The sequence below is a fragment of the Chaetodon auriga genome, chromosome 20 (genome assembly GCF_051107435.1).
Source record: "Chaetodon auriga isolate fChaAug3 chromosome 20, fChaAug3.hap1, whole genome shotgun sequence".
In the NCBI taxonomy this organism is placed as follows: Eukaryota; Metazoa; Chordata; class Actinopteri; order Chaetodontiformes; family Chaetodontidae; genus Chaetodon; species Chaetodon auriga.
Window position 1 is genome coordinate 4,118,932 of NC_135093.1, and position 22,058 is coordinate 4,140,989.

Below are 22,058 nucleotides of genomic sequence, written 5' to 3' on the forward strand. Positions count from 1 at the left end.
ATTTTTTCTATGAAATTTGCAGTGCACATACGATTTCAACACAAACGCTCACACCTGCTGAAATTAAAATGTAACAGTTAATAATACGGCCACAATAAAAACACAAAGTCGCACCTGTTGCATATGAAACACCTGCTAACCTTGAAACCTGTTTTTTCTTTGTATTCTGTTTGCAGGAGACAACAAAAAGCTGTAATACTCATTCATGATCCACGAATAAAACAAAGTCTGACAGACAGACAGCTAGGCGACGCCGGGCCGACGCTGAGTCGAGGTTGGTGCAGGCTTCCTGTTTTGCGGCGAAGCAGTTTTCAGTCTGCTGCACGAGTGGTCTGACAGTGAGTTTAGGCTCAAGTTGTTTTGCAGCAAATGGAAGCAACTTCCTGTCTATTCCTGTGCACAGAAAGAGAGGCCTCTGCCTCTGCCAGCCTTTTCTTCACACTCTTCACTCCAAACTGCATCAATATTTCTTGTACATCAATGTCTGATAATGTCAAACACCAGCCATGGATGGATGACTGGACGGCCCACAGGGCACAGACATGGGGTCCAAGGGGTCAGGGAGTCTGTGAACCAGAGAGTTAATATGTTGTTGGAAAGTCAGTCAAATGACTAGAAACAGACAAATAGAGACCACAAAGAGAAATTTTAAATGGACTGCATTTATAGTCCAATGACACTGTGATGCACAGTCTGCAGGAGCCAGGGATCGAACCATCGACCTTCTGATTGGCAGACGACTCAAAACAGCCATAAAGAGACCTAAAATGTCAGCAAGAGGATGCAAAACTACAAAAAAAGAGAAACACAACAACTAAAAACAGGCGCACAATGACCACAAAATGACTATACAGACTTAAAGGATAAACAGATGCAAATTGACCACAGAGATGAAAACGACTGCAGACGCAAAACAGCAACTAACAGATGCAAATCAACCATAAGGAGACACAAGACAGTCACAAAAAGACTCAAAATGACTATGAAGAGGTGCAAAACGACTACAGAGAGACACAAAACTAAAACAAAGATTCATTTTGGCTCTGGGGGTCTGGCTGCTATGGGGGGGGGGGGTTACTCGTCTGTGTCCAGGGGCCCACTGTCTCGTCATCCATCCATGACTGTAACAACACTAAAGAGATAACACAACAGTGTGTGTCTATCAGCTGTGACTGACCTTTACAACAGCGACCTGCTGAAAGCCACACCAGCTTCACATCTCCTTTATTTCCAGCTCCAAGATGTCCGCCCTGCGTCCACATTAACACCGAGGCCCCCGGGCGGCGGAGCATGGAGCTGGTGTCGGTGCAGTATGACTTCGAGTACACAGCGAAGGATGGCCGCCTCGTGTCCATCAAGCCCAATGAAAGCTACATCCTGGTGTCCAAGACGAACGAGCACTGGTGGCACGTCCGCAAGGACCAGCACAGCAGGCCCTTCTACGTCCCTGCGCAGTATGTGAAGGAGCTGCCTTCACTTACTGAACACTGTCCTGGTCCTGATGAGGTGGATCCACCGGAGTGTGTGACCAACAGTAAGCCAGTGGATGTGTTTGATGTAACAGCAGCAGCTCAGGGTGGCTCCAGAGAGACATACCGCTTCTCCACTTTTGGCCTCTGGAGGGACATATCAGATATGAAACCCCGCGAGACCCCGAAGAAAGGACAGACCCCCAGCAGCTCTGCACACACGCTGGACAACACAAAGACACACAACTCCACAGGAGGGCTTTCAGTGAACTCAGCACCTCTGATAACTGACGTCATGGAGCTGTATTCAAAACCTCATCCTGTGCCAAAGGTCAGGAACGGACGACCGCTGCCCAAAAGCTGCCAGCAGGCCGATCGAGCACAACAGACTCTGACGCACAGTGAGGATATGGACTTCCCCCCGCCCCCCAACTTACCTGTGTATGACACCATACCTGACATATTCTCTGAGCTGCCGGATCCCCTTCCTCCAGACGACTCAATGTTTGAGCTGCAGAGTTTGAATCCGACGGCGGGAGCAGCTTCCTCTGCACACACCGCTGAGCAGGTAAGGTCTGCACGCGGAGTGACTCCTGTCACTACCTGCGTTCATCTTTCTGTTCTCGTCTCACTCGAGCCTGAGGTCAAAACGCGTCATTGTGATTTGCAGCCAGGAGAGGGCGCAGTTTAACCATTAAAAAGTAAAGTTAGGCTCTACGTCTGCTATTTTACGGAGCCTAAGACAGCTTTCATGTTTTAATGCCCCACAAAATTGAACTAACTTATGATTTTGTGGTTTTTACGACGCTGTTGAGCAAAAAAGACCCTTTCATGTCAAATTTAAAGGGATCACATGATAAAAAGATCAGGAACCGGCAGCCTTTGTTGGTGTGTATGGTGTTAAGTGTGTTATTTAAAGTGTCCTTCATTCAGAACTTGAGTAAAAGATCAGAACTGTTATCAAAAATGTGCAGAAATCATCAAAAATACAAGCTGTCATCATAATCATAAGGATATATTGAACTATAATCTGTTATATTTCAGATTATCATCATTGATAACGTGTAAGCAGTATTTTAATGTTGTGGTTGGTCAAACTGGAGCTAATTTTCTCATTAATACGTTAAAATGAATTCATGTTAATCCGTAATGATGTACAATTTCCTAAATTCTAAATCTCAGAGTAACTACAGCTGTCAGATAAATGTAGTGGAGGGAAAAAAACAGAAAATTGAAGTACTCAAGTAGTAGAAGAAGCACTGGTTTTACTGGAGGGATGATGGCTTTAACTGGGCTTTTCCATAAATATAAAACCTTTGAGCAGAGCAAACCCATTGTGTCAGAAAAGGCCAGAGGCAGCAACGAGATCAGATTCAGTACATGAAGGTAAGAATGAGGTTAGCAGCAGCTTACACACACACACACACACACACACACACACACACACACACACACAGATTTTTGTATACAAAATCTTGAAAAGTAACCAGTAGCTGTAGTTGTCTGAGTAAAAGTACAATGTATCCTTCTCAATGGAGTGGAGTACAAGACTCCGGTGACGTCACGTGAGTCAGCTTCGCGCCTCTGGGGCCACAAACTGTTTCGTAGACTTTTTCTCAGCTGTAAATTGAAGCCGGTGGAGTTGAACTTTAAGCACAGTACTCGAGTACATCTACTCGGTTACTTCTCGGCACAGATCGGAGCTGTTTGATTCGCTGAGGTCTCAGAGGCCGGATCACCTGCTGGTCTGGACCCTCTCCGCATTGAGGGTCCTGACTGAGACTACTGAGTTCACAGTATCTGCTCCAGCTCATCAGCATATGAATGGCCGGCCGCCCCCTCCGTGCCAGCTCGACGGGCGGAAAGAGGTGTTTCTTGAATACCTCAGTGAAAGCAGCTGATCCAGGCGCAGTTTTGGTCAGCGAAAGTTTCTGCGGGTGTGGAGTCCCTTTGAGCGGGTGTGTATGCTTCAAACTTCACCGAACCTCTGGCTGACACTTGGTGAAGTTTGATGAAGAGCTGGTGTGGGATCAGACTCAGATCGGATGAGGGTTTCTTCGTAGGTCTTGTGGTGCGCACTGATGCAAGTCGGGATCAGGTAAGAAACAGGTCCTGTCAGCTGGGTGGCGCCTTCTGAGGAGAGGAAGGAGTTAAACCCGGTCCCTGCCAGCCACTCCCAAACCTCCAGCTGCTACCTGGCTTCCCAGCACCGCGGACGATCCTGGGAATTACCGCAGGGAAACGCTGAAAAGCGGAGTGAACATATCTGATCCGGCCTGCTTTCATGTTGGATGTAGCTTGTTGATACAAACGGCGCAAACTTTTGGCTCAGGTAAGTTTCACGGCGGCTGCTTTCGGTTTTGCACCTGTCGCAGGTTTCCAGGAAGCTTTCATTCTGGATCCGCGAAGGAGAGGCTCTTTAACTGTTTGTGGCACCTTGACGCATGTAATGGCTACAGCCTCTCCCAGTACACCCAGTGATTGTGCGCTCCACAGCACTGGAATTACCAGCACAGTTTGCCCCTGTAGTGGGAGGTTTGCGTTACTTTAACACAATCCCATGCACTTAAACGAATTCCAGCATTTTAAACAATGTTTGTTATAATCTGTTCCTGGGTCTCCTCCATGAATGAATCCCCACACTTGTAACAGGCCTGTGGACGTGCCAGGACCCCTCAAGTGCATGAATTCTCCCCCCACAATGGAGGGCCATCTCCATGGTGATGTGAGGGGGGTCTGGCCTGACTCCCAACAAGCAGGGCTTTAGAGGCTTCAGTGCCAGGCCTGCCATGCAGTTGGCGTGTGTGTGCGCATATGTAATGTGCAGAACTTGCAATTAGCTGAAATGTAGGTCGCTTAATACCGAGGGTACAAGGCTGTTCTTTGGTCTCTGATGAGATGTTAAGTTTGGTAAGTGGATGACAAATCCAGCTGGGATTGGGAATCCGAAGTTTGGTTAGTTTTAACTTGCAGAAAGCTGCACTTCAGTGTGTATCCAGGCCTCTTTCAGTGCTTATGTGGAGCTTCCATGTACATTGAACACAACACATCCAATGGATCTTTATGTCAGGCAGTTAACACAAGGGGTCCAATGTCCACTGTGACCCTGTCCTGACCTCTTGTGCCCATCAATTTGACCATTTGGCTTTGAAAAGTGAACAGCCCGTTCTTCCATGCTTTGAGAGGAGCTGTAAGCTCACCTCGCCTCGCAGAGTAATTCCTGCTGCTCAGAATCAAATGCCAAAAAAAAAAAAAAAAACTGCTCCAACAGGTAGTGTGAGTGTCTCTCTGTACATGCCTGCCTGACACATGAGCCCATCAGACGTATGAGAGCAGGTGCATGTGGCTTTCACTCTCAGGTGAGGAGGACGTCCTATAGTTTAAACTGTTGGGAACGGTGATGCCTGAAAGTTTAAAAGAGATGCATTCTGTCTCAGTTTGGGCGAGCAGCTCAGAGGTTTGTGCACATTTTTCACCTGAACTGTATGTTCTGTATGCAGGATATGTGAGGTGACAGTGGAGAGTCTTCGTGTTACTGTCACATGTGGGATCTGAAATCTGTCTGCTGCATATTAACATGATTTCTAACCCATTTTCTCAAGTAGCGACGATGACGTGGCACACGTCTGTGCTTATCTGTAAAACACAAGCAAAATATTAACACATTATTTTGTGTGAAAATGGAAAATATTGGGGAAAAAAATGTCAGTGTAAACCAATATAACTGCTGATAAAATGTTTCATTTTGTTAAATGTGATATGTCCTTTCCAGCTGCCATTTGTTTGGATTAGACAAACAGTCACAGCTTGGAAAATGGGTTAGAAGTCTCTTATTTTCTCATACGAAGAGCCGAAGAGGAACCTTCAGAGCAGAAGGTCGTGATGTAAAACGAGCGTCTGGGCTTTTCAAAGAACGTTGGGTATTTATTTTTCAGGAAAACTGATGTTTAGCCCCGTGACCTTGATGTGATGTTGTACATGAGAGGGCAGGGCCTAAGAGTGTGTTTCAGAGATACCTCTATAAACATTTTGATTATTGGGTTCAGGATCGTTAAGTTGTGCTCCCAACACCCAACATGTAAAGCAAAGCAAGAGAGAGCAGAAAGTCTGCGTTTTTCCTGATTTTTGATTTGTCTTTGAACTCACGGGTCTCAGAGACACTTCACGATACTGAACTGCTGCAGAGATAATCCAGAGGAAGGCTCAGATGGTCTTCGTCGAGAGCTGCATGAGACATATTCACAGGACTTGTGTGATTACTTGCTTAATTATAGTGATCCTGTCGTTCAGTAAATCCCACCTTTAATACAATAGTGCTTTGCTGCAGTTATTGGTGCAGAGCTGAAGGTTCTCAGCCAGAGGTGACAGCTGAAGTCCCAGATCTTTCGGTTTTCAGTCTGTCTGCAGGCCGGCTGTTGATATCTACATGCACATGCAACTAAATGTCAAGGTGGCATCTTTGCAAAAGAGTGGGGTTTCCATTTATAGTTGCCTCAGAGAGCATTGCAGCAACTGCTGCTAAAACATTTCCCCTCCTACACAGAAAACACTTCACCTCCAGAATAAGAGTGGGAGAAATCTGTCGTGAACAAGCATTATCAGCAGGTTTTGACTGTCGGCACGCAGACCCGGCCTGAAGTGCACAGATAAGGAGAAACATGATCAGCTGATGGAATCCACATTGGGCATTTTTGGAGTCATCCTGGATTCTGGTGTGATGTAAGACGGGGGTGGAGCCAGATTGATTCAATAGCTCAACTGTGCGCTTTGTGGCGTGATTTGGGCCCCAATTTGGTACTCCATTGTTTGACTGGATGAGCGCTAATGTGGTTAAGTAATCAGGCAGATTGCTGCTTCATGCATTGCTGAGGGCAGAGGGTTGTCTGCTCTGCAGGATCTCCACCCTGAATCGTGCTCGAGAACAGTCTTCAAGGCCCAAACAAAGGTGTTTAAAAATGAGCGTTCTTGAATTTGCATTTGCCATTTAAAACAAGCTAAATACAGATTTTCACAGCAGATGTTTGAAACATTGCAGCGTAATGTTTTCATGGTTTTTTTTGGAGGCACATTTGAATGGCAAACTCTTCTGTCCAGGCACTGAATGTAAAATGGTCGCGATGTTCCAGGAAGCTTTGATTCACCGCAGCCACGATACACACCGCAGCCTCAGTAGGCAATCAGCAGTTAAAGCTGCTGCAGAGTTACCCACAAGCCTCAAACCTAACGTGGCATTAGCCCCTGACCCAGAAGCCTCAACAGAAACAGACAGAACTCGCTCTGCCTACTCTCTGCAGACGGGCTGATGCTGCCCCATGTAGAAGGAAGTGTTGATTGAACAGACTTCCTGTTTCAGGCGCTCGCCCAGCACTCATCAGAGCTGCCCGCCAGAAGCTGCTCTCTCATATTATTGTGGGAAATTATTGCTTCCCTTTTTTGTCCCTGTTATTTGAGTGACAGGCTGCAGGGTCGAATACTGTCCAGCTGCTGCACAAGCAGAGGAAAACTAAAAGGTGTGCACTCTTGGGGAAAAAAAGGCTGTTTCTATGCCGGCAGTTCCTTTTTTATCATATGGGCTCACAAACAGGAAGTAGGTTGAAGAGACCTGCGACGTTCGTGCTGCTCCCTCTGTCTAACCCTCTTCTCCCACTTGTTTTCATTGTCTCTTTCTGCTTTTGGCTCTCGGCTCACACAGACTGTTACCCTCTACCCCCCTATCCTGTGCGCAGGAATTTGTGCATGTGAACACACACACACACACACACACATCTCACCCAGTCCTCACCCAGTCCCTTCCTGCTGCTATTGTAACAGAGCTCACAGTTCTCCTTTCTATCTGGGCTGCAACTGTCACAGCTGCTGCGAGAGGAGGATGTGTGCCTGAGGGTGTGTTCGTGAATGCGCGCTCGCCTCTCTCCCATCACAAGTTGATCGGACGCGGTCGCAGGCGCGAGCCACTTGAGTTCGGTGTCCATTTGCATACATGGCTCCTCTGAATAGAACGATGTAAACATGGTGGACATGTACTCCAGGGTTTGGTCAAGTCACCGGGCCAAGCAGGGCTTGACTCTGCCGGTGGTTCCTCAGGTAGGTGATCACACTGGCATCAATGCAGCTTTTGCTGATAAGATTTCAGTGTCTGTGGTCAGCGTACTTTATACGTTGATAACGGTTTTGCTTCCTGCTTTGTGTCTAACGTGTCACCTCTGCTTGTGTTTCCTTTCCTGTGCTGAGCTAAGTGGTGTAAACAGTGAACTGACTGCTGTCGCTCCGAGAGAAACTCTGTGTTCATGGGTTTCCGTCTGAATTTAACAGTTTGTTTTCTTAACATCTGCTGTCTATGAGTATTTCAGTCAGTTATGGGGAACACCAGAAACTCTTAAGATCACACAGCTAGACCAGAGAACAAGTGTAGTGATGTGTAAGGATATACAGATATACACTGTGAAGGTGCGTCAGAATACAAGAGACAGACATGTTTTCTGCCGTGTGGGCAGTCTCTGCACTTCAAGTTTACATTACAAAGATACAAAACAAGCGGTGGATTAGTATTCAGATCCTTTACTGAAGTAAAAAAAAAACATCAATGCATTCATTTAGAAGGAAAAGTACTGCATTCAGTGACGTGTGAGATGCATTCATGCACAACATTATTAGATTAATACTGAGGCATCATGGAGCTAGTTTGAACTTTCTTATGTATTCCAGTGGTTCCCAAGCTAAGGTTCTGCTGACACTCACAAGATACATCTGAGAGGTCATGACTCGATGAATGAGGTAGGCAGAAGAAAAGATAAAGTTCTGCTCCAAAAACTCGTCTTTTTGCGGGGTCACAAGCCAAACAGGTTCAGTCTTTTCTGAGATATCCTGTTTCTGCCAGTAAAATCTTGAAACATAACTATTAAGGAGTGCAGTATTTCCCTCTGAAATGTAGTGAGTGGAAGCATAAAGCAGCATGAAATGAAAAGTTGAATTGCTTGAGTAAATGTGGTTGGACTGACAGGTATGCATGCTGTTATTCAGCAGTGTTCCCTTCAAAGTGGTTGTTTGTATGTATTTACAGCTTCCCTTTCGTTGCATGGAGGATGGGGGCATTCCAGTGGAGCTATTTCAGAGATCGATGTTGCAGCTCTTTCATTTCCTCTGTCTGCCTCTCCGTGTTGTTTGCAATCAATCTGTTTCGGGGTCAGTTGTCTGGCTGTCCGCATGGATTGCCTCACGGTTATATTGAGATCAATGATGAGGCAAAGTCAGTGAAGTGATAACACTGAATGGATAACACACACGTTTCATCACGAAATCAATGATGTGGACATGCTCTCCTCCCATTCTGAGAAGTTTCAGCCCTGTTAAGCACTTTCATTTTTGCCTCCTGAGCTCCTCAGCCTGTGGAAGAAGTATTCAGATCCTTTACTTAAGTAAAGGTAGAAATACTTTGATGTACAAATGGAAAGTGGTTCCTTTGATGGTGTTGTATTACACATATGATGTATATATTATTGAATTAGTGCTACTGATGTACTTACGTGTCAGTAGCATTTTAGCGTTGTGGTCAGTTGGGGTGGCGCAAATTTGGGCTACGAGTGAAAGAAATGTGTCATTTTGAAATCAGTTTGTCTAAAAGATGTCTAGAAAAGAGTGTCTGGAGCTCGAAACAAGAAGGAAGAAGACAGGTCACTGCAAAGGAATTATGAAAAATCAAACTTTATTTGCTTACTTGCTTTGAAAATAGACTTTCCGCACTGTCCCAGTGTCCAAAAACACCTGTTTGGATCATTCCACAGGTAAACAGGTTCACTGGTAACAGGTAATAGTATCATGATTGGGTATTAAAGGGGCGTCCTGGGAAGGCTCAGTCGATCACAAGTGAGGATGGAGCAAGGTTCACCACTTCATGAACACATGACTGGATGAAGGATGTTACTACATGAGCTCAGGAACACGTCTGCGGCAAACACGTGGTTTGCAAAGATTGCGTTCTGTTGTTATTTATGTTTTACGCAGCGTCCAGACTTTTTTAGACTCGGGGTTCCAGATCACATTGAAAACTCCTCTGCCTGCTGGCATCTGTGACATGTTTCCTCTTAGTGCAGCCCCTTTAGCACAGTGATGAACAGATGCAGCACAGACACATACAGGTCTCAGGTCTCGGTAAATATAGACCATGAGGCTAGCTGAGAGACAAGAGGTAGTTAGAGCGTAGCCTGAGAGAGACAGCAGCCTCCATCGTTTTGTGCCTGATGATGGCGTGTGAAAGACCCTGCAGGGCGGTGGATCGCACGACTCTGACGGTCAGGAATAACAGTCTCAGTGGAGCACAGGTGAGACAAGAGCAAGTTGAAGAAAGAGCACGTTGTTTTTATGCCGGCAGAGGTCACTTCAGGTGTAACTGTGCTGGTGCTGGTTTCATTGCGTCACAGTTTCAGAGCGCTGAGGACTGAGGCAGCCTTTCATCACATCTCCATGTCGTTCTTTAAACAAACTAGTTGTGATGATGGGGCCCATTTGCATGTCACGTCCTGCCATGCAGTCACTCGAATCATGCTGGGTTCTGTTTTCGGAAGCAGCGTGACGTGGAGGCTACAACAGCTTCCCTCTAATAGAAAATACACTTTGTATTTGAGCAGTGGAAAGGTGAGAGTTTTTATTTGTCACAGGACGGGTAGCTGCTTTTCAGACGGGCAAGATGAGGCCTGATGATGATGGTGGAGAGGTTTAACCTGGTTTTTTGTCCTCTCCTGTTGGCCTGTGGTCAGATGCTGCCATTGGTGTGGTTGTTTTTTTGTTTTTTTTTTAATCTAGCCCTGTGGCTGTTTGAGCAAAACACGCCACGGACTGGTGCATGTTCGTCTGCCTTGGCAGCGTGACTAATGCATAAACTCTGGACACAGTTTTGACATAAGAGCATTTAACTCCCGTGTGAGTGTGTGTGTGTGTGGGTGGGTGTTATTGTGCTCAAGAAAATGAGACTAAAATGAGGTAATGTTCATTATTGTGGGAGCAGTACCTCTGCGGTGTGTGTGTGTGTGTGTTGTTTTTTTTAGGCTACTTCCTGTGCTCTGGTGCTCTATACGAGGCGGAAGCTGACGTAGTAAGAGCTGTGCTAAGAGCAGTGAGCTGAAGGCTGGCACTCGACACTGCTCGACGCGACTTTTATCATGTGAAATGCTGTTTAAAAGCAACAAGACTTCCATTTGCAAGCTTGTTTTATGTCAAAAAATGTCACTGTGCACACACAGTTCCTCCATTAGCTTTAGTTCTTGTTCTGTAGAAGCACCTGTGCATATGTTTGTGTCTACATCTTCTTTTTTTGGCCTTTTTCACAGGTGGAGAATGAGAGTGTGCAGTCTGCCGTGTACGTCAATGTAGCACAACTTCGCCAAAGCATCTCCGAGTCCCACTCCTCGGCTCCTTCCTCCTACTCTCCTTCCTACCTTGACCAGGAGGGATGGGAGGTGCATGTTGACGAGGAGAGTGGACAGGAGTACTACTACCACCCCACCTCGGGGCGCACCACCTGGGACAACCCCTTTCTAGACTCCCCCACTGAGCCTGAGCTGCTCCCCGCGGACGAGCCTTGTTCCCCCTCACCTCCTCTGTCTCCTGTCTTTTCTCCGTCCACCGCCTCCCCTTCTCCTGCGTCGACCTCAGTCTGGGAGCAGTTGGTGGATGAGAGCAGCGGTTGCCCATACTTCTACAACACGATGTCTGGGGAGACGTCCTGGGAGCCTCCAGAGCAGCTCAGCCCGTATCCCCCTCAGATGGAGCCTATGAGCGTGCACAGGTTTCACGAGGACGGGCCGGTAAGGACAGCCTGGATGCTCTACTTAGCCTCTCTCTTTCTCCTGTTTTAGCTTCACCCAGGGGAAAGCTGTAAATACAGTCCGCTTTTAATGGGATTAAATCTCCTGCACCTACATAGCAGACCAGACTCATTTCCATCAGGAAAGCTCACAGCACCAGTGCAGAATGTCCCCGACAGGGTCCCTTACTTTAAAAGAACACATGCATTTATCCTCATTTTGGATTTTATGAGAACTGGAGACAATCTTTGGGGGATTCAAGTATTCACGTGCTTCACTTTTTAAGAATATGTCAAAGAAAACTTTCACACAAGCAACAACTGACCCCTTTTCTGCCCCGTAATGGCTTTTTTGAGCCAGAGAACAACATTAATGGGCCAAGAAAGAATAATAATTTGAGGCCACAGAAACGCGGTGACTTATTTATCAAAGTCACGGAAAAGTCATTGAGCTCTGTATCGGGGCCACAGAGGGAAGTGATTCAGCTGACATTATTCAGTGAGATGTAGCAACATTTCAAATGAAAAACTGAACTGAGGCGAAGACCAGTGTCAGAGTCAGACCTGTTAATTACTGCGGTGCTCCCCAGCCTGCAGGTCAGGACTCCCCAAGCGATGATTAAAGCCACAGTTTGACATTTTTAGAAATGTCCTTATTTGATTTCTTGCCAAGACATTGATGAGAAGATCGATACCGCTCTCATTACAGTTAAAAATGAAGCCTCAGCTAGCAGTCAGTTAGCTTAGCTCAGCATGAGGCCTGGAAACAGTTAGTCTGACCATCAAAAATATAGCAAAATCCACCTAAACCTCCAGAAGCCCCAACTGCATTTTGTGCAGACTAAACAACTGTATCCATTGTGTTCATCAGTGCAAGCAGGTAGATTTTATGAGCTTTGCAGAGCCAGAGCTGTTTCCTCGTCTCCCATCTGTGCTAAGCTAAGCTAAGCTAAGCTAAGCAGCCCCTGGCTTTAGCTACCTCTTTACTGTACAGACATGAGTGATATCAATCTTCTCATCTAACTCTTCGCAGGAAAGCAGATAAGCGCACTTCCCGAAATGTTCAACCGTTTAACACGACAGAAAAGAAGACAACAAAGTTCCTTCATTCAGTTCATTCATTTCTGCTGCTTTTTGTGACATGCTGCAGAGTTTTCCCTCTTCTAAACTCTCAAAATCAAACAATCTGGAAAGAAAACACTCTCCGGTTAATGTGCACACAGCTCGTAGACATGTGCGTCCCATTTCATGGCTACAAAGGGCCAGACAGCTTAGGAACCGATGAATTGTTATATATTCTCCCTGTGTCTTCATTGTACGCTGTGTTTCCACCCTGTTTGCATCCCCAGCCTCCTCTGCCTGAGGAGGACTACCCCCAAGAGGATTACCCAGCTGCAGATCAACCAGAGGCCTACGAGGAGCTCCTCGCCACGGGCCCTCCCACCCTCCCTAAAGAGTACACCCTCAGTCATGTGAGCCGGACCGTCATCCCGAGGGCCAGCCTGGACCGCAGTACGCCGCCTGGTTGGAACCTCACTGTGGATCCCAACGGGACCTGGGTGTTCACCAGTGAGCACTCTGCAGAGCAGGTACCTCTGATAATACAGTCAAGATCGCCTTCATTTCAGCCTGCAAAACACTTGTTTGTGTATCTGGCATTTCTAAAATGACTGATTGCTCGCTGCTGTGTGTTTCAAACATAGATACTGGCATTAAGAGATATTACCAGCCTGACTACCTCTATGCTTGATTGCAGGAACTATTTTTAGGGGCTTTTGTGACTGTTTTGATGTCAGTGTGACAGAATCAAAGACTAGCGGGCTCTTTCAGCGTGTTTGAGATAAAAAGCCTGCACCCTTTCAGTCTCCTCAAAGGCACTCATGGTGTTGCATTCAGTGCACATGCAAAAAGTCAAAAGTAGCTATTTGAAAAAAGAAAAAGGACTTGCTACAGTTTGTTAGCATGCTACCATTTACTCATTAGCAATGATGGGAATCATTAGTTTTGCAGGAAGGGGAAGGGGGGACATGTCTGTCTGTAACGACGTATCCACACAGTCGTTGTTTCTTGTAAAACCACAAATTGTCAACCTGGTGGTGGCGCTATACAATCACCAAAATCATTAGGGGACATCGTCTGGGGACCATGAATGTCTGTACAAAATGTCATGGAAGTTCATCTCTGTTTTCTGAGATATAGACCAAATGATCGACCGTCAGGCCGACAGTGGGTGTGACTGTCAAATGATCAGTTTGGAAAGTAAAAGTCAGCAGCAGCCCCCCCCCCCCCTAGTCCGGATGTTGGAAAAATGTGGGTGGAGGGGGTTTCAGACACCGGTGGGCCAACTGACAAGTGCTTTGATGCATGCTGATCCTTTTACAACAGAGAATAATGCTAAACAATCGCTCTGAGAGCAGAGAAGGACGTTTCTCCATCAGCGTTAGTATAACCTCAATAAACCATGATGCAATGGGCACTGTGCAATTCTTCCTCTGTGTCACTTCCTTACTATCATTATGGGATTTTCTTTTAATATCAACGAGTCAACTGAAGCTGTGAATATGTGTTCGGCTTGTTACTTGGGAAGTGATTTTGAATCATCTTTGACTGAGCCGTGTTTGTTATGCAACAGTGGATCAAGTCTGTGGATGATCGAGGGCAGACCTACTACTACCTGAGAGACGGCTCCAAGTCTCAGTGGAACCTGCCTGAGGTAAAGATCCTTCGCTACATGTGGATCAATGAAAAACTGTTTATTCATAATGTGCAGTACATGGATATAAGCATCATTCAGGACATGAAGAAAAACAGTAGTAAATTGGACTAAAGTAAGCTGTCTTTTGGACCCTCCAGGCCCCCGTAGCTCCCGGCCAGTCCAGGTTGGAGAATGGTGTTGAGGCCGACAGTATGTCAGTCATCAAAAACTGGAGACACACCATGGGCCCAGGACAGCTCAGCTCAGCCCAGGACGACGGGGTACATCGCACACATTCTGACCTGCATTCACATGCTGTATCACACGTCCAGGGTGTGTCCGCCGGCTTGAACGGCAGGCTTTACTCAGGCAGAGGCGGTGAGGGAGAGTCCCTGTCTAACAAGTGGCACTCCCAGGTTTTAAAACCCGTATTTAGCAAGGCAAATCGACGGCAGTGCACTCGTATTTACAGTCACAGCTTGAGGACAGAGCTGCAGAGGGAGGGCTGCAGCTGTAGACAAACACTTGGGAGGTGCTGGATACAAATAAGTGTTTCTTCCTTCTCAGGAACTCGGCTGTTAGCAGCCAGAGGTTCACCACCTGCTCGAGGGCACTGCATAGCTAAATGTGTCTTTGGTGTTTTATTGAATTTGGCACATACATAGTATAAATACTATATGGCCAAATGTACGTGGACGCCAAACATATGCGAGAGGTGAAAATCTAATTCTGAAACCTTGAGCATTAATGTGCTGCCAGACCAGCCTCCACTCCTCTGTGAGGACTTCCTAGCTGCAGGGATTTTGCTACAAAGCAGCTGCAAAAGCATCAACATTGACTTTGGGCAATAAGGCCTGGCTTGCAGTTTGTGTTCCTGTTGATCTCAAAGGTGCTGGGTGGGGTTGAGGTCGGGGTTTGTGCAGGCCAGTCAAGTTCGCTCACGGGGAAAACACTTTCGTTAAGGACCTGGCTTTGTGCATGGAGGCACTGTCACGTGGAAACATTAAAGGGACAAACTCAAACTGTTGACACAAAGTTAGAAACACACAGTTTTCTAAAATATGACTCTGTGCTGTGGAAGCGAGGTTTCACTAAGTTAAGGAAAGCAGGTAATTGTGTCAGAGAACAATGTGTTGTTATGCTGTAACTTTGCACCACTACAGCCATTACTACATTTATTCCTAAAATCTCCTTCTGCTGGTCTTCCGTGTTGTTCAGAGGTTCGTCCCAACTCACCGGAGGAACACGTCGGACTACAGCAGCGACAGCTCCAGCACAGGAAACTCACCAGAGACGCAGCATAACGTGAGTTTAACTGGTTTACAGTCTGCCGATGGTTGTGATCCAGCTAGTTCTCCGTCAAGCGCTGTGACCTGATGGTGCTCTGTGTCTCTCTCTCAAGGCATTTGGGTTTAGACCCTGGAGAAACCCCTATTATCTGACCTCGAGGTGGCTGCGCTATAATGTGGGTCTTTAGTTTGAGCGTTCACCTGAGCTTGATGCATAGATAGCAGCATCTATCTATGATGGGCGGAAGGTGTGACGTTAGATCAGGAGGAGCATTTGCTGCACTCGATCAGACATTTTTCATTCCCTGCATCGAATTTTATCTTCATTTTAATCCTCCGTCCTCATTTAGTGATGAATTTCCACTGCTGGGATGCATGTTATGACCAAACTGGCTACTGTGTATATTCCCACTCTCATACATACACACAAAGATGGAATGATGCACAGTTTATAAGTCAAAGGTCAGCTTCACTGTATTCAACACCACAACTCAGGAACAGAAGGGCAGATTGTGACCATATTTCACATGTGCTCAGAAACTGAATTGGTGACACTAATCTTGGACGTCCACCTTGAAGCTGTGCTGCTGAACATGTGTGTGATGCGTCCACCTTTTACAGTTCGTAGCTTCTCTGCAGCAACATCCATATTTGAAGCATTGTAGTCACCACAAGCTGATGGATGCAAACTGTAGCTTGACTGGCAGGCGAAGGCAAACAAGCACGAGGCGGTAATTCCAGTTGACCTATAAATGTACAGTGAACATCCAAAAATAGCAGCTACAACGATGGAAAAAAAATAATTATATACAGCCACACAGTTCCACAGCACGCTGCTTCACAACAGTCATGATAGTTGTTATTGCTAAATGACTGTTTTACACCTCCGTCAAAAAGGTGTTCTTTATTCTCCAGCAGCGTTTTCGTTCAGTTGCAGCCCTGGAAGGTGCATCTCCACAGCGTCAATGGGATAAAAACAGCTGGCTGTGGTTCAAATTCAGCCGCAGGGTCACTGACAAAAGCAGCCATCAGTCAGTCATTAATCCTCTGTGCCGTAAAACACATGCGATGAATACTCACCACTTTGCCAAATTTGTAGCTAAAAATAGTCCTCAGTAAATAAGAAGATAAGGTATAACTTTATTATTCCACCACCGGGGAAATTAGCAACAGTAGCAGGAATAAAAAAAGGAGACATAAAGAGAATAAAAAGTAAAAAACCAACTCTGTATATGTACATCCTAAACAAAAGGAGTATACAAAATAATAATGCCAATGATGCTAATGCTAACATATTGTTGGTTTTGATGTTTTCGTGGAGTTTGTTGACAGTAAGGAAATATAGAATAACACCGGCCTCATGCTTTAATCATGCACATGATATTAAATGAAATACTCTGTAGATTTCTACGTTGAAGTTTTGCTCAAATCTCAAATTAAAATTTGTGCACATGTTTTAATGGAGGCGAATGCTGCTGGACACGACTGCATGCATGGCTTTGTTGATGACGTCCGTGTTCAGCATTGTGCAGTTGTGCGTCCCTCATATCATCACATGATTTGACTCCGCACAGAATCCTGATGATTCCACGAAGAGTTAAACCGTTTTGATCCATTTTCAGGTGCAGAACTTGGAGAAAGCCGGAATTCTCAACAAAACAAAAGTGTCTGAGAACGGCAAGAAAGTAAGGTAAGCTGGAGCCTCACTTTGAGCTTTGATGCTCTCGAGTTTCACTTTTTCAGTTTGGGTGTGTTTGGAGTCATGTGTCGTCTCCCCCAAAGCTCTCCGTGGCTTTGTTCTGTGGTGGTGACCGTTCTCCCCCCGTTTCAGGAAAAACTGGACCCAGACGTGGACGGTTCTCCTCGGAGGAGTGCTGACGTTCCACAAAGACCCAAAGTCTGCAGTGACGGGGGCCTCGGTACGATATGAGCGTTCATGATGCCGTCTAACATTTTCAATGCAGTACTTGTCATGGAACATTTTCATAGTGTGGTATTAGTACCTTTACTTAAATAGTATTTTCAATGCGTTGCTTGTACCTGTAATTGAGTGTTTTCACGGTGTGGTAGTAGTACTTTCCCCTCAGTAAAGCATCTGAATACTGCGCCGCTGTTTGTACGTGAGGGCCCTCAGCTGAGCTCTCCTCCTGCGTGAATAAGGAGCGCTGACACCTGAACGCTGCGCTCCTGCTCATGTTGCATTCTGTACATTTCTCAGTGTTGTGACTGCGTGAGAAGTTCCAGACTGGGTGAACCACTGCTCGTCTTGGTAGCCTCTGAATCATCTTTTATAATGCTCTTCACTTTAATGTCATGTGGCATTCCTCATGAAGGCAACCAAAGGTGACGCTGCAGCGAGATCCAGGCTGCTGGGCCACCTTCACGACGAGCGACGGCACAGAGGGGCCCTCGGGTCAAAAGCTGACAGTCGCAGCTTTTGTTTGGCGCAGCTCGCTCTGTGGAATGCGGCGCCGTCAGTTTCGTAAACGGCTGTCTATGTTTTTTTTTCCCTCCACACAGAATAAGACCAATCAGATTGTTCCGGAGGTCACGGTGGACCTGCGGGGAGCGACGATTGGCTGGGCCTCAAAGGACAAATCCAGCAAAAAGAATGTTTTAGAGGTTTGTCGAATCGTAATACAATGTGTGCCGTTCAGTGCGTGTTGTTATCTTAAGCAAATACCACGTGTGCGTATTTATTTATTTTTAGCTGTGTTATCTCCACGTCAGAACAATGTGTGTCTCAGTCAGTACGCTTGTGCGTCACAACTCAAATGTGTTCATATCCAATGTTAAGATAAATGTTGTGAGTTAATGAGCAGGAGGAAATCACTGGGGAATGATCCAAATGTGACTTTGTGATGAATTATTGTTTCCCGAAATAAGTCTGATGAGTTTTTTGCTTCATTATCTCTCCTCCAGTTAAAAGGCAAGAACGGTGTGGAGTTTCTGATTCAGTATGACACAGAAAGCATCATCAGCGACTGGCACAAAGTCTTAATGGACACCATACGACAGCTGGTAAGCCCCTTCATCGGCCGGAATTCTGCAAATTATCCATAATAAAGTGCAAACAAGCAGCTTAATCAAGAAGTCTGTTTCTGTAATTGTCTTGAATCCATCAAACCTGACACAAAGGAGTTGTTGACATTTTATGAAACACACTTATTTCCATACAATAATAGCAAATTGTTGCACCTCAATCAAAAATAATTCAATTCTAGTTTTGGAAATAGATTAAAAAAGTTGATTTTTAGTGGAGATATTCATAAGGCCCGGGCAGATTTTGTTATTTTAGGACAGATTCACTCCGAAGGCAGCGTGTGTTGATTTGTACTGATTGAGTACTGTTTAATTCAGGTTTAGCTGCGATAACTGTGCAGTCAATTTGATGCACTTTGATTTATGCACTTCGTGTGTCCGTGCATCAGGAGTACCAGGACCATCATTCAGACGAGGATGACGCGGACGTCTATGAGAAGATCCCGGATGCAGCACGAGATGACAAGTTCGGAGGCGGCGTGGAAAAGCGACGGTGTAAGCTGCACGGATGATGAAATCATGTTGACCCAGTGAGATGTATCAGGCTCCAACCGTTTTAAATGTCTGTGACGTTTTTCCAGCCTCCAGGCCGAGTGTCACGCACTCGTCCAGCTCTGCAGGAGACGCGGACCAGAAGAGGGTTCGAACCAAGCTGATGAAGTTCCTCATGAAGCGCCCCACGCTGCAGTCAGTCAAGGAGAAAGGCTACATCCGAGGTAGTTTCAGACACGCAACGAGAGAGAATCAACCCAGAGGGGCCTGAAATTCTTTAGAGTCACTCAAGAGACTCTGAACACTCACACCTTTAAACACACTTCTTTGGTATTAGTACCTTTGACAGGATAATACTGCTGCTAAAACGACCACAACCGTCACTGCTGCTAATAATAATAATGTTGTTCTTCGCTGCAGACAATGTGTTTGGTTGCCATCTGGCCACCCTGTGTGCACAAGAGAACACCACAGTTCCACGTTTTGTGGAGAAATGCATCAAAGCAGTGGAAAAGAGAGGTAATCCAGCTCGTCTGAAGGTTTGAAGGCTTTTTGTTGTGTAATACAGGCGTCGACTGACTGATGCTGATGTGCTGATTTCCAGGTTTAGACATCGACGGACTCTACAGGGTGAGCGGGAACCTCGCTGTCATTCAGAAACTGCGCTTCAAGGCCGATCACGGTAAAGTTTACAGGGGAGGCAGAGGGTTCAGAGTGCATTGACTCTCACTGTAGACCACAGCGCCCCCTGCTGGGCTTTGACAGACTGTGCACATGTTGTGTCCACACAGAGGAACTGGACCTGGAGGACGGTCAGTGGGAGGACGTTCACGTCATCACCGGAGCGCTGAAGCTGTTTTTCCGGGAGCTTCCCGAGCCGCTTTTCCCATACAGCCACTTTAATAAGTTCATCACAGCCATCAGTAAGCAGATTTCTGAATCCATACGTCTCACCCAGACAAACCTCTGCATACAGTATTTGGTCTAAACACAGCAAATACTTGAATTAGCGTTAATGGCGCAGTGGGTGGTTGGTAGATGGTAATTAGAGTTAGAAGTGATTCATAATTTGTTTCCTGTTTTTCCAGGAATTCCTGATTACAACACAAAGCTGTCTTGTATTTATGAGCTGGTCAAATCGCTTCCTCCTTCAAATCATGATACCATGAAACTCCTTTTTGGGCATTTACGCAGGTATGGTTCATTTTTTTTTAAAGATATTTGTTTATTTATCCTGTTTCCATCAAACTGTGTGAGAACTTACAGCAGATACGTAAAAGGGAAATTATGACTTGTCACAGAATCGTCCGTGTTTTTCCCTGACAGGGTCATTAAGTACGGGGAGGACAATCGCATGACGGTGCAGAATGTGGCAATCGTGTTCGGCCCGACTCTGCTTCGGCCGGAGATGGAGTCGGCCAACATCACCATGCACATGGTCTTCCAGAACCAGATCGTGGAGTTCATCCTGAATGAATATGAGCGTATCTTCTACTCCAGCTAAAGCAGTCACAAGCCTCCGGTGCAGCCCTGGGCAAACGTCTGAATGTGCTCAAGTTATTTCAAGTGCTAGTTTTACCTTTGCGTGCACATAAACAGCTTCGGTGCTGTAAAATACGTTAAAGGGCTCTTCAAGTTTTCTTTGCTCAGAATACTTGAGGTTTAACCGTGTAAAAAAAAAAAAAAAAAAAAATTAGATAAAGGGATCTTCAGGTGGTCTTTCCTGAGAATATTTGAAGCATGTTTAACCATCGTTTTGTCCAGTTTTACTCCATAGGAGGCTGACACTGTTGCAAGTATCTAGCAGTATTGTTGGACTGGGAGTCGAGCCTCACAGGTGTAAACAGGTGTGGTTTGCTTTCCCGTCTCAGAGCTACTGAGCTTGTTGCTTGGGTGGAAGGAGGACTGTATCAGATTGCTCTTGACTCTAGCTGTCTTAATCTCACAAGTCACTTTCTGGAGATTTTAATGGTTTATTTTTTGTTTAAATCGCAGCGGTAACAGAACTCAACTCAACCTTGGACGGATGCATTAATGCTGTCTTTAAGAAATGATCAATGACTGCTTCTATCTTTATTTTAGAAAGTTTTAATGATGTTTAAATATTGTTTGGAATTTGAAGTTACAGTATATCACATATGGAATTAACTGAGATTATATTCTAATATTGTGGTTTTGTTTCTCAGTCTTATTTTTACCTATGAATTTTATTGTAATATAGAAATGTATAAAAAGAAATATTAATACCAACATCCTGCTGTGAAGTAGATGGTAACATAGAAATACTTGTGCAACCTATAGATTATTTTCCACTGAATTGTAAAATGCCATTTTTCAATCATGCTGTACTTGACGAAACTGTATAATAACAATATAGAAATATAAACTAGAGAAACATTTTTTGACATTTGGAAGTAAAATCGGTCTGACCATGAACCATGAAAGTGGATTCTAGACGAGATTTGTGATCTGTAAATAGAAATAGATGGCATATTTATGCTGCAGGTTGTCAAAAATGCACAAGTTATCCAATAATAAAAAATAACTTTGTAAAAAAAAAAAAAAGAACAGCTGTTTATTTATTCCTGTCAAAAGGTCCGTGAAAATGTGTCTTTAAAGGAACAATCAGAAAAAAAACAGAATGGTCTGGTGTCATTTTGAAACTGAAAGATGATTTAATCAGATGATATAAAGTTCAATTCAGCAAAAAAGTATGATCAGCAAAATTTACTTGAATTACTACAAGTAAAAGTACTTCTTATGTACTTTGTTCCATATGTTATACAATTGTTTTTACCATTACTGGCGCCTTTATATACAAGCAGCCTCTAATGTTGCAGCAGTCAAGGTGGAGATATTTTTAAATAGTTTGAATACTGTTGCTGAGAGGTATTAAGTATCATAAAACAATAATGTATTTAGGTACAATTACTTACAGTTCACTATCCTGTTTAATATTGCACTTTATTTGAATATAGTCAGATCTTGTTTTGTACTACATTTATATATGATGGAAGGTAAGTAAGAACTGTATAGCCTCCATTGAAACTACGTACATTGAATAAAGTACTGTACTTTGGAGGTACTTGTACATGTGTATTAAGGTTAAAATTTTAGTCATTTGTCATGCAGGATCAGGGTTCAAAAACTTTTAGAACCTCCAAAAGTACAACACGTTAGAAAATACATGTAACATTAGTAGTTTCACTGTTGGTAATTCATAAACTTCAGTTCCATTTTTAAGTTTTATAATTTATGCATTTTAACATTCT

The 22,058-nt window shown here is 44.9% G+C and overlaps 1 protein-coding gene across 2 annotated transcripts; it reads left to right on the forward strand.

Moving 5' to 3' along the window:
* Window positions 1-209: 209 nt before the first annotated feature.
* Window positions 210-20,536, forward strand: arhgap27 (Rho GTPase activating protein 27). 2 transcript variants are annotated; one of them, XM_076760028.1, is made up of 19 exons: window positions 210-274; window positions 1,235-2,037; window positions 10,793-11,269; window positions 12,618-12,857; window positions 13,901-13,981; window positions 14,122-14,244; window positions 15,182-15,268; window positions 15,366-15,428; window positions 16,875-16,942; window positions 17,084-17,171; window positions 17,773-17,874; window positions 18,175-18,273; window positions 18,684-18,789; window positions 18,876-19,010; window positions 19,207-19,305; window positions 19,391-19,468; window positions 19,578-19,709; window positions 19,875-19,980; window positions 20,113-20,536. In XM_076760028.1, the coding sequence occupies exons 2-19, from the start codon at window positions 1,291-1,293 to the stop codon at window positions 20,288-20,290; spliced, it is 3,009 nt and encodes a 1,002-aa protein (XP_076616143.1). In that variant the 5' UTR covers window positions 210-274; window positions 1,235-1,290; the 3' UTR covers window positions 20,291-20,536. The 2 variants fall into 2 exon arrangements, with proteins under 2 accessions (XP_076616143.1, XP_076616144.1); XM_076760029.1 differs by lacking the exon at window positions 15,366-15,428.
* The last annotated feature ends 1,522 nt before the right edge of the window (window positions 20,537-22,058 follow it).